Source organism: Gallinula chloropus (assembly GCF_964237585.1).
Source record: "Gallinula chloropus genome assembly, chromosome: 1".
Classification (NCBI taxonomy): domain Eukaryota; kingdom Metazoa; phylum Chordata; class Aves; order Gruiformes; family Rallidae; genus Gallinula; species Gallinula chloropus.
In genome coordinates this window covers 69,005,393-69,018,611 of record NC_140085.1, presented here as the reverse complement: position 1 = coordinate 69,018,611, position 13,219 = coordinate 69,005,393, and the positions used below count along the sequence as shown (strand labels likewise).

Sequence of the window (13,219 nt, the reverse complement as noted above, 5' to 3'; positions counted from 1 at the left end):
TGAAGTGTTCCTCCAGCAGCTGTCCTAAATGTTGCTGCAGTAGTTTGTCTTCAAATTCTAAAATGAGGTTTCCTGTAAAATGCATCTGTCAGTAAAAAGCATTAGTCAAAGCTGCAGTCTTCTCAATATTGAGGAATTCTAGTAGAAAGTGTGGTCTCAAAAGTGCCTGTCTGAATAGCAGAAAATCAGGTTTCTGTACCCTGAAACTTAATGCTTAATTACTTATTTTAATGCATATATATGCTTACCACCTTCTTAGTGCTAAATTTATGACAGATCCACGTAAGATTTTTTTTGAATGGAAACTAAACCTGACTGTTGAATCAGGTGTTTGGTACTTCAGTACCAAATTCTAGTGTGTTGTTAGGGGACACTTTGCTTTAGAGATAACTAGTGGCATGTAGAATCACAATTCCACAGGAACCTTCAGATAATCATGATACAACTCCAGTCTCATTGATATCTAAGTACAATAACTACATTCAGACTATGGTATCTGTAGTTTCAGCTTTGTACCCAGTATCATTTTTCACCTCCCAGGCTAAAACAGTGATTCTCTGTGATGTGTATTATTTGCGGCTTCTTATATTTCTTCTTAGAGGCAAGGAAATTGTGCTCCTGGTGAATCTCCTGTCAAAGAACAATCACATTAGATATAGCTATCTAGAAAGCACTCATGGCACTGGAATAGCAGTTAGTTATATAACTGTGGAAAGTTTTACCCTATGGCTGCCCACCCATGCTAGGTAGTTTTTTTCAGTTTGTATCCACTGCAGACACTTATGATGCAATGAGTATTTTTGTTTTAACTACTTATTCCCTGACAGTGCAAAATACATTCTCAGAGTAATTAAAAATATTATACTTATTTATGCCTTTATTTGCTGTTCACTTTTCAGTTAGGCTTAATTTATCTAGGACCATAGATATCATCTTAAAACTGCAAGGCAGTTCTATGAGCATGACTCACCATAAGCCCATCAGATAATTCTTTTTTTTTTTTTTTATTTGATAGCAATAACAGTTTATATATGTAGGAAAATTGCTGTTGCTTTTAACAAAATATGCTTATCTTGGATTAATTTGTAGCATGCATGCATCCTAAGAATGAAACCGATCTTTGGTACCAGATCTAGAACCTAAACCTGCACTCAGGGCTTTTCAGGAAGACTACTCTAAAAGTCTTCAGGCACTTTCCTGGAGAGATGGTAATTTGTGGTTATGAAACTCCACAGAAGCCCTGTGTAATCTCTGCCAAGTCATTTGTAGCCATATTAAAACAGTATGTGATGATGCTCAAGAATGATTCGGGTATGTACTTATAGTTCAAAATAATAAAAAAACCCCAACTATTAAGGACTTCCACCCTCTATGAGAACTCAGGATCTGAGAAGCCTGCATAGAAAGCAGTCTGAGTCGCTTACAGATCCTTTATTTAGGGGGTGTTACATGTCTTGCATTCCTCCTTCCATATCAGAGGAGGTGATCTGATGAATTTGGCCCTTAGTTGCATTAGTCTTTGCTTTGTGCCTATTTTCTGGGGGCTGTGATATAGTGTCTATCAGAAGCCCTACAGACACTTGCCTGAAAGAAATTCTAATGATTTATCATTCAAAGATCTTGCCATCACTGCCAAGTTTCATGCTGGGTAGAGTCAGATCTTGCTCGGTAAGACACACAGCGTAGATTCACTTGCATATCTCCCTTTGCAGAGCAATCATAATTGTATTCACAGAGGTATAATGAGAGTTAAGATGCTGAGTATCAACAAGGCTAGCATTAAATCATTTTGAATAAATAGGGAATGTTCAATATCACTGTGATTTGTTTCAGTATCAAATAATTTCTTGCCTTTTTTTTTTCCTTTTTTTCCCATATTCTCATGACCAGTAGAAAATAATCGTGCCCAGAGGAAAGTACGAATTGGTCCTGCGTGGCATAATACATGGGAAGCTATGTTTATTTGAAACCAGCCCAGTTTAAGCCAGTGTTATTCAGCCTGTAGTCTATAAAATGTTAGAAGCAGTCTGCAAAATAATTCCCTCTTCTACTTTTTTATTGATTCAGATATGTGTATTTTTCATTTAATGTATGGGTACCAATTGTAATTGCTTTATTATTTGTTTGTTTGGTGGTGGAATCTCTTTTTTTTCCTATTTTTTTTTAGTCTATGTAAAATTCTTCAATCATTAAACAAGAGAAGGGAAAAAGTAGTGATATAGCTTTTTTTTGGTAATTATTTAGAATAAGAAGCAGGATGTATTGTCCTTGAAGGTGATGCATACTTGTGTAGAGGTTTGCTCGTAAGAGGGAACCAGGAATGGCAGAGTGCACTTTGTTTCAATGCCTGTAAATCAAAGTGAATTTTAATAACTTCACGATTCCCTGTAGCTTTCATGTCCACATTATAAGATCCTATGACCTTTGAAAGAACAGTCAGAGGCTGTGCATATTGATGGACGTCACTCCACAACAGTGATGAGAAAGGAAAAGATTGGTATGAAAAAAATCTGACTTCCATCTTATATTTAGTCAGCATTTTCCATGTATCTTGATACTAAGCCATAAGGAAGACACTTGTAGAAAACAAGTTTTTGCAAAAAGCTTCATTATGGAAACCTTTCTAAATCAATCAAATCTCATTCCACATAGTATACATGGGTGACTTATTAGTGGGAGCAGCTCAACTGTGGTCCAAGTGTTGCACGCATCCAAAATTTTGCAGCTTCGGGGCCTCAATTTGTAAGATTAGGCAAGTGCATTTCATTGTATAAGATATTCAGATGCTTAAGTACGGTATGCATATATTTCTACATGTTTGTCTTACATATGTTGAGTATGATTGCTAGACCAATCAGCAACTATGGTAGCAATTATGGTAACTCCCTATATTTAGTGTATGGTAATAGACTATAAATACACTGGTCGGGGAAACCTGTATTCCTAATCTGTTAAGTACGTAGGTCACCCCAGAGGTTACTTGTGTGTTTCTATACTTAAATATATCCCTTATTATATTTGTGGGTTTAAATAATGCCCACTTTTCACCTTTTGCAGTAGTCTGAACAGGTGCTGCAACCATTTTTAGTTCCTTTATGCTCTCAATCTGGTTTTCTCGATTGAAAGCAAATTTCCTTCTCTTATTTATATGAAGGAAAGTTAGTATTTTCTTACATTCCTGTGTCCAGCTGGGAGACAGTGGAGATTCTGAGTGGGTTGACAGGGTGTTTTCCCACCGCCTTCAGCAGACTAGGCAAATCTGTTTTAAAGATGTGTCCAACATATGGTATTATTTTAATGGTTTCATTGATCAAGTTCAGAGCGTAAAATCCTTAAGGTTTAGAAGTTGCAGCATTATTTATTTAAGGAGAAAGAAACATTTTCACATGGCAATATAATTTATTAAACATCACTCTTTCCTAGAGGTTCATTCTTGAACACTGATGGCTTTCTAATGTGTAGCAGATACTGTATAAATTACAGCCATGAAGAGCCTTGTTTTTATATACTTAGTAAGTGTTATCAATAGTAGAAATTCACAGGTGGACAGACAAAAATGTCCTGTTCTGGGATTAACTCTAAAATAAGCTCTGCTACACATATGCACCATATGGATCTGTTTTCTTTCTCATCCATTATAGAAATGAGAGGAAGTAGTTCATTGTTTCCTCATCCAACTCTCAGATTTGCAGGTTCCTCAAGGTAATAATTTTTTTATATGGTCTATTTAATGTGCTAGGGAATTTTTTAAAGCCTTCTGTTGAATCTATAGGGAGAAGTTCATGTTAGTGCACTGGGAAAGCTTTCTGAGCCCATCGTTTTACTAGAATATATAATCGCATAGCTGAACTTCTGCAGCTACAGAATTTTTCAGAATCATGCCAGGCTCACTCACTAGTGTGGGTTAGTTGTGGGGGAAAAACCCCAAGCAACAAGACATATATATCATAAAAATTATACTAAACAAACCCCTCATCTTTGACTTTTCCTGAGGGGCATCTACCGTTCAAAATATAAGATGACATTTATGAGTCTGTAATTATAGTGTAATGTCCTGCTGAGCACTGGCTTTGTTAGCCAATATCCAGAACCATATTCTCAAAAACTCCTAGCACTAATTTGCAATAGTCCACTTCAATTGATTATTGCCCACCGTGAATGGGGGCAGGAGGAGTCTGCAAAGGCTAAGGTTTTAATCATGCAAGAAAACCTGTAATTTTTCAGAAATATTTTTTCTATAAAAACATTTGGAAAGTGGCTACACATTTAAAATGACATCATTTATCCACCTGGCACTGAAGTTCACACTATTGCAGGGGGCTTGGACTAGATGATCTCTAGACGCCCCTTCCAACTCCTGTCATTCTGTGATTCTGTGGTTGTTCAGGAAAAGTATAACTAGTTTATAGTGCAGGCTGATGCTAAAATAATTTTTTAAATATATTACAGATTATTACAGATGTGCATACAATTAGGCCAAAGAGAAATACCTAAAAGTGAATTCAGTTGCAATGTCAATGGTTGACTCTAAACACACAGTTGCATCACGTATGGATTAACTGTTCCGTGAGCAATCCAGTATAATATTTAACATCATATTGGTTATGTGGAGTGAGTCCATGCACAAAGTGCCACTGACAAAATTTTTTAGTAAATTACATATGTGCATGAAGAAATCGTCATAATACTTTTTCCTTTGTACTTAACTAAAGAATATTCTCTATTCCACTGGTTTCAAAGGGACTTGATTTTTTTTTTCCTCTGGTCCTTAATCATTAAGTACATAAATTTTTAGGAAAGCATTCATCCATCTTCAGTGCTTTTGACTACTATTCTGTTCTTCATGGACAAATCCATCTAAAAGTTTACTTTTTTTAAAAAAGTTCTTTAATTAGTAAATTCACATAATAAAAAAATATAGAAAAATAGGAAGTAGAAATTCCTTATAGTTTGCGAACAGCAAATAGACAAAGTTTTGGTATATTTGTCAGTAATGAAAACACATAGAGAAATGCAGACTAAATTAAAGGAAGATAAATTTTGGCAAATATTAGAACAAAATCTCAATTTCTTTTTTAACTTACAATGTTAAAATGTCCCGTTTCAACTGAGCAAGACTTAGAATGGGGACAGGAAATACATAGACTTGCTCACACTACTAGTTCTTTGAGAAAAATGTAATGATGGCATGATGATGTCTATAAGTAATTGCTTGTGGCTAATCAATATTCAAGTTCAAAGAAGTACCTCAGCAATGAATCTTATTCAACAGCTACCAAGCAGATACTTGTAAACACTAAATAAATGGAAAGCCTTTATATCAGCCTTAACTAATCTAGAACTGCCAATTGCGATCTTCAGAATGCATTCTCTTACACATCTATTTGTGTGCTTTAGATTCCCCAAAACATTTATATTGCATTTGAAATTTCCTGTCTTTGCATGAACATAATTTTCTTTGTGCAGCAAGGGTACTTCACAGGAGTCTTTAGAGAAGTCTTCCCCCACCTCTATCCCTTTTATGGAGGAATATAAACATATATATCACTGTCCTGTAATGTTTTCTTGATGTACTATTTTACATGACTTCCATAAGGAAGCGCTAAGACTCAAAAGCTGATCTCTGATTTTACAGTATTCAAGGGAACCACTCTATTTCATTAAATTGTAATAGTTTTTATTTATTTTACAGTGCACATATGTGTGATCAACTATGAAAAATACTAGTAATAAAAGTAAAACTAAAAGCTGTTTACTCAACAGCATTGCTCTTTTTTAAATCTGTGTTCATTTTATTTGTTGAATCTCATGATAAAAAAAAAAGATTGCAACTTTTACTCCTGTAAGACTAGTGAACTGAACCGCATTAATCATCAGATTATCATTTGAAGTACAGGTAAATCATTCGATACATATTTGTATAAATGTAGGTACAATTTTGCACTGCTACAAATATATTTGGTGTTAGAAAAAAGTGTTGTCTGAGAAATAGTTTTGAAAATACATTTTTAAACATCTTAATGATTATACAAAAGGGAAAATTGAAGAGCAATATGTAACATTAATTTTGCTTACTTCACTCTTCTGGGTGAACTTCAGGCCATGGTGAGATTAATAATAAAACATCTCTTTACTTTGATGAGATCAAAATTTCATCCTTAAATCTTCAGTGCTTAACCTAAAATTTTATCTTCAGTTGTATATTTGATTAGTTGCCAGTAATGTACAGTATAATTCTGACATATAGTAGTTATTTTTAGGGTTTTGACTGGGTTTCTCTTCTAGCAATTTGAAATGTTTCACAGGTTGGAGAATATTCAGCAGAGGAAGCTAAGCACATATGCCATGAAAATACAGCTACTTGCAGGTAGATATTACAAGGGTAAAATATGGAAAACATGCTCAGTTATTTCTGTAAGAAACTATTTTTTAATTTAGGCATCAGCGATGTAGAATTTCATTGCATTTTACAGAAAATTTGAGCTGTGGGATAAAAGCTAAGAAAAGTAAGAGCTGAGAATAATTATTGCATTTGATTTGAGCTATGGGTTCATGAAGTGATACAGGGGAAGATGGATTGACCTGAAGTAAAAGAGTACCCTGGAATGAAAGCAGTCGCCTGGTGGCAGCGTTCTGCGCAGTTACATGCGAGCCTTCCTTTTTCTTTCCCAAGTCAAATTCTTACATCCAGTGTTAGAAGTTCTGCTAAGACCTATGCCTCCCTTCAGGACATGCCTTGTGTGGCTCAAAGGTACATCATTCTGGGTGGTCTAGGGATACGACTGAGGTGGGACCCCACAGGGAGTCTCATCCAGTCATCTTTCGCCAGAAGGTTGTTGGAATCACACTTAGACCTCAGAAGTGGACTGAAGGTTTAAACAGAAGGGAAAAACCAGCAGTGAATGTATCAGCTCATTTTTTGAAAATTAATGTGTCTCAGTCATTGTGGGAATTTCAGGTGTGGTATAGAAGTTCAGGAAGTTTTTTTCCAAATCTTACATAGCTGTTTCCATACAAATAGGTTCCATACAAGTACATAGAGACCCAACCTGTGGTTCTTCAAAAGAAAAAAAAATCATCTGTACAGAGTTAAAAAGATACTATTGAGTAACATAAAATAGTGAACCTTAGGAATATTGAAACTTTAATTTAATTAAAGCTGTGACAGTAGGACACAATGTACAGATCTGGCAACTTCGAACTAGGTAGATTTCATATGGTGGAAGAGAAATATTGATTAGCAGTAACAGTGATGGTGTGATGTAGAAAATCGCCCTCTTCTGGTAGGTCTAGACCAACACGGGGTATTTTCCAGTATCTATAGAATTAGAGTAGTTGAGTTGGTTTGGTTGTGTGTATGCTCTGTCCCTAAAATGTTACTCATACTGATTACATTTGCATATGAGTCATATTCAGTTTGAATTTGCCAGATGTCCATTTATGTTTGTTTAAATAATGAGATCATTCCATGAAGTGAGCAGGACCTAAAAATATAGAGGGAAGACTGTTTAGAAAAACAAGATTTAAAATGCCTTACTTAGATATTTTCACATCTCATGGTATATTATGCAAGAAGCACGGCAATGTTGAGGCATTGTTCTAAAAAAATGTGTCTGTTGCTAATGCTTCATTAAACAATGTATTATATATCATAGCTTCATTAGATTTGTTTCTATTTCCCATTCAGTCTCTCCATTAATGGAAATGTTTTTCTTCTGAATGCATTCACATATACCATTTTCAAAGCCAGCATCATTTTGCTGCTTCTCATTTTGGGTTGTGTGAAGTTCCCAAGTCTTTTCAGAGTGTTTAGTCATTCACTGTAGCATAGAAGAATTTTTAAGTGTACTGCTCGAGGCAAAGCTTGTACATAAACTGAGCAGACAAGGGGCAACTGAATTCTGAATTTTTATGTTATTGAATTTACATAAAATTTTTACAAGCAATAAAGTTTTCTTATGCACAAAGGGAGACTACCAACTCACTTGAGTTCAAGAAAAACTCCTCAAATGTTTACTCAATTCATTTGAGACTTTTAAAATCTTTCTCAAGCCTCAAGAAATTCTTTTTCCTTCGTATTGCAGCCAATCTTTACACACATTAAACATTGACATTAGTACTTCGTGAAATACATTTAACCGTATACAATTTGAGATTGCTACCTTCGTAAAGAAAGTTAACAGCACCATATCAAAACATGCATCTGATGAGCTACTTTGATCTCAAGAGCAGCATCTTGCAAGGAAAGGCTGCAAGAAAAGAAAACAGAGTTTGGCCAAGCCTCTTGGTCAAAGCCCTGTGAAGAACTATCTAGGAGTGTAGATGATATAATATGCAATAAAAAGAAACCGTTGCAAATCAGTTTCATGCTAAGCTGCTTCAACTGATACATCTACCAGAAGCAACAAAATTTGATGACATAATATGTTTAGAGAAAGAGGTTTCTCATGTTCTGTCTTAAGACATAACAGATGATATTATGTGAATCGCACTTTATCTGCCCATTCCCCAGAGAAATATGGGTCACAGTCACAAAAACATCTGCAAGCTTCCCCACACAGAATAATCTTTGCATTTCGCACCAGAGAAGAGGAAGGAGGCAAGACCTCTTTCAAATCAGAATAAATGCACCATCACAACAGTGTGTACACATTGTTCATTTGTTCCAGACCATCTTTTCTAGATGCAGGTTCTTCAGAGCTTAATTTGCTGTTTCTAAGTCTTTCCTTTTCTTGTCAGAAGCAGCTGTTACTTAAATATATCAAGAGCAGACTTCTCTGAAGTTTATTTGAACTAGATGTGCTTTAAAATCTGTTGTGAATCAGTGGGCTAGGTTCACGTCAGGCTATCTACGGAGCGCTAACGTCTGCTTTTGCTAAGAGAGATGCAAAAACTCTGCACAGGAGACGTAGAAGTACAAGCAGACACATTACTGAAGGAGAGTTTTTATGATTGTGTGGCTTCTAGAAAATATGTGTGTGTTCTGCTGGTGACCAGACTCCACGCATTCATGTCTGTTGAAAGAAAATGCCAAAATACTCAAAAGTACCTGGTTTTGCATGTTAGTAGAGGAGCTTAAAGAGCAGCAAAGCACAGGGTCGTAAAAACGTGTTTCTGTGAATTCAATCACAGCACTGCAGCTACAGCCTGTGCAAATTTTCAAAGTAAAGCAGAAAGGTATAGACAGCTTTGCCTTGCATTCTGTATTGATATTTTTTTTTAAAGTCTGTCTGTTATAAATTCAAGTATCCATTTAAGTGGTTAATTATTAAAACAACTAATTGGACTGCTAAATGATGAGTATATATGTGCAGGGAGATACCATAGGATCACAGGCTTGGTTGAAAGCTACAGTTAAAGATGCAAGTGCTAGATACATGAAGCACAATATATTTATTTTTTTTTTAAGAATAGGACCATTTGCAGAAGATTGCCACCAGTCTGATATGCTGGTTTCTCTAGTCTGCTGGGCCACATGGCCACACATTAGCATTTTGTTAGTGTTACAGAGTTGGAGACATTGCTTATGGATGGCTTGTGCACAACAATCTGACAGATGTGTGGAGTTGGGCATTTTCCAAATTCCATAACTTCCTTTTTATTGAGTGGAATAACTTTTATGTCCTGTTAGCCTTGTACCTTTACCTTTCGGTCTTGCCCTACATCATTATTATGTATGTATTTAGTTCCATTTGTGGCTGATTAAACCTCAAGTTCAAAACGTCTCTCAGTCGTGATAGTTTGTTCAACATCTGAACTTTACAATTCTAATGAAAAGCATTCTGTAGTACATTTTATTTATTAATGTTATGATATTAAAAAAATTCAAATACCTTTCTGTAAGCTCTATTTTTATGTCATTTATATGACAAAACCTTCCAAGTCTTGTTATTGTGTTCTTATCATTTTTGGCGGAGGAAGAAAGGGCCATTGTCCTTACTTGCAAGTCAGTATATAGTTCACATTGTTTGACAGTAGGGGACTCCAATAAAATGTTGGAATAAACAAAGTAGGCAGAAAATATTACCACTTTTCCTCTGGGAACATGCTGCCATTTAAATTTACAGTAGACTTTGAATTTTGAATATGCAGTTGCATGTAGTGAAGCAGAAGCAGTGTCATGTATAAAAGCAGCAGCTGTGATTTTAAAAGATGCTGTGGAGATTTATCTAGTGTGGCAGCAAGACTGTTTAACTTTTTCAGATTTCTTGTGTAGAGTTTGACAGCTGTTTTATTTTGAAGAAACTCAAATGCTTCATTAAAAAGTTGTTAGTACATTACATGTATAGAAGTCATTTAGGTTATTTTGCTGTTGCATCTGGTTATTGAATATGGTTGAATTTTTGCTGTAAAACCTTGCCATTTATTTCCAGGTTTTCTTAAAGTTGATCTGTATTTTTTTTTCTTAATTTCAACAGCTTGATCAAGTTGTCCGTCAGAGAAATCTGCATAGTTTGGAACTTTTCCTCTCATGTGCACAGAAACAGTTAAGTGTTTTATTAAAGGAAGAGCCAACGACTACAGAGGAAAGCAGAGACTGACATTCTCAATACTGCTGATACAGTGTGATTCTTGAAGCTGCAAGTCTTAATCCAGCAGATGATGAATATATTATAATCTTTTGGGATTGTATCATTGATTCAAGATTGATCTGATACTATGATTGATAGAAGCTTTGGTGGAAGATGTTATTTTATTTGCTTATTTATTTAACTACTATTATCAGATTGCAAATATGGGAGGAAAAAAATCCCTGGAAAAGATAGGGCTTATTTACAATTTTTCTTTCATTTTCCTAGTAGCCCATGATAGAAGTTCTAGATAACTGCAGCAATGATAAAAATGGTATGTGTATTTTAAATTGGGCATCGTGTGTTGATGTAATTTATAGGTAATCTTGATATTTTTAAAAAAATTGAGAAAAACATGAAATTGAATATAGATATAAATCCGTCTCTCTTTTGAAAGTCTGTGCCCAGGTAGAATGCATTGCCTCAGGTGAGCCTGAGGAGTTTATTACTACTTACTGCATTTGGTGTATAACGGAAGGACTAGTACTGAAAAGTAACTGGTGAGAGGCATTTCTGGAGTCATTTATAAACAACTCCAAGTCTAGTAATAGAAAAGTTTTAAAACTAAACAGTGAATCCTTTTAGAATAGTGCAGAGCATTGCCATAACCAATGTATAGTATATATTTTATTTCTGTTTTACAAAGCTAGTTTGATTCCAAAAGTAATTTTCTCATGAAAGTACGATTAATGTGACTGACCTCAGTTTCAGGAAGAAGATGTATGTAATTATGTGTAGACTGATACTGCACTGCCTCAGTGGAATTTCTGACAGAGTAAGGAGTGCAGCTTGCTGACCTCAGATGCCCTCTCTAAGCCCATTGAAGGAAGTAGAAAAACTTCCCACTGACATTACTGGACTTTGAATCAAGTTGTAGGTCTTTTTGTTGTTGCTAACATCACCATGGAGGGGAAATTCTGTGCCTACACTCTATTGATTGTAGATATGGAGCCTTAGTTATAACAATTCTGAATGAAATAAAGGAAAATAAATGTTCATGTGTAGGAATGTAAATAAATTGAGAATGATATTTCTTATGGTGAGCTTGTCATTCAATGGGGGACTTACGGGCATTTCTTGGTGTGGTTCTTGTTATTCAGTGGTGTCTGGGATTTTTTTTTTCATCAGCAGCCACTTTTTTTATAAATTGCTTTTGTATAGCAATAAGGAAACAGAAAATGGTTGCATATGTTTTTGGCTGTGTGAAATATGTATTGCAGACAGTTTAGGGTTTTATGTAAAATTTTTTCCATGCTTCATTTTTGTAATCAAAACCAAAGGATTTTTCCATTTCTTCTGGCAGACAGAAAGTTACTTTAGTGTTAATGAGTCACCTACTTATTTATCATTTCTAAACCAAATTCTTGTCTTTGTCAATTGCACCAAAGATGATACAGATGTCCACATGGGGCCTTTTGGAATGTACAGGCAGTGTAAAATGAAATTGATTGTCTAGTGCTGTCTCACAATCTGTTTAATTGTGGAAAAGTGGTATGAGCAGGTTCCTAGATGAACTTCAACATTTTTGGTTTTACTTCTAGGCCTCTACATGGAATCATATTCATTTTTACTAAAGTCCTCAAAATGTTCCCCATCAAAGCCAGAGCCATGACTGTGTATCAGCATTCTCCTAAAGAAGAGTTTTGTTTTCTGACTTGCAATGGTGTTTTAAAGCACTTGTTCCAGAAGTTTATGGTTGGAGTCAGAAGATTTCACTTGCAACTACAATGTATCTCTCCCATTAGGTCACCATGTGTTGTTTCATTTTAGAGGGTTTTTCCAGTCTTTGACAGTTTTAGTCCTTTAAATCTTTCTCTCTACCCTGCAAGAAAAATTGCAGAATTAGACCACAGACATACAAGATCAGATTGGGAGCTTGGATTACATTCAAAACTCCAAGTCTCAGAGTAGAAATTTAGTTATCCAGCAGAAGACCTATCCAGTATGCAAGCTTGGAGTATCGAATAACCTCAATCTTCTCCATATCACATCCAAAGCTTTAAAGCTTGGTTTTGTTTTCAATTATTTCTGCCTAACCATAGGAGAATGCAGTTTGTTGAAATTTGGAAGAAGGGAAGACAAAGAGAAGTTGGCAAACCCCAGTGTAGTTCCCAGAAGGTGACATCACAGTTATACATATTGTTTTATTATTTATTTCTAATTACAGGCTGAAGAATGACATATAGGAGAAAACCATATGTTCGAGGCCTACAGGGCAGAACTTTTCTGCCTATGACACATCTTTGCTAGTGTAACAATTTTGGCAAGACTAATATGTCATGGGAGGAATAAGAAGCCCTAGAACTAATCCTTAGAATCAAAATGCAAGAACTAAAATGTTCCAGCCAGTGAGCCTGCAGTTTAGAACATCACTACAGCTCATATAATATACATGTTATATGTGATTATATACTTAATATTGGAAACAAACCGTTACTCTTGTAATGTAAAGATGTGTTTTAAACAATCAGTTGTGTGTATTACTGTTACCCTGTCTTTTAGGTAACGTTAGATCCAGTGTATGTAACAGTGTCGTTCATTGGTGTCAGGCCCATGCTATTTTAACACTCCTACTTGATGGTCTAGAACAGAGAAGATGAGAACAGTGGAGTTTGTAACCAACAGCTTACTAAGTTAATATTGTGGTG

The 13,219-nt window shown here is 35.4% G+C and overlaps 1 protein-coding gene across 1 annotated transcript in view; it reads left to right on the top strand.

Moving 5' to 3' along the window:
* Positions 1-11,519, top strand: part of CCDC91 (coiled-coil domain containing 91) — a gene marked incomplete at its 5' end in the record, with an annotated part of 107,096 nt that extends 95,577 nt beyond the window's left edge. Inside the window, one exon of the mRNA XM_084275369.1 lies at positions 10,419-11,519. Coding sequence (XP_084131495.1) covers positions 10,419-10,541 — 123 coding nt within the window. The 3' untranslated portion in view covers positions 10,542-11,519. The remainder of the gene's footprint in view (positions 1-10,418) is intronic.
* Positions 11,520-13,219: the final 1,700 nt, after the last annotated feature.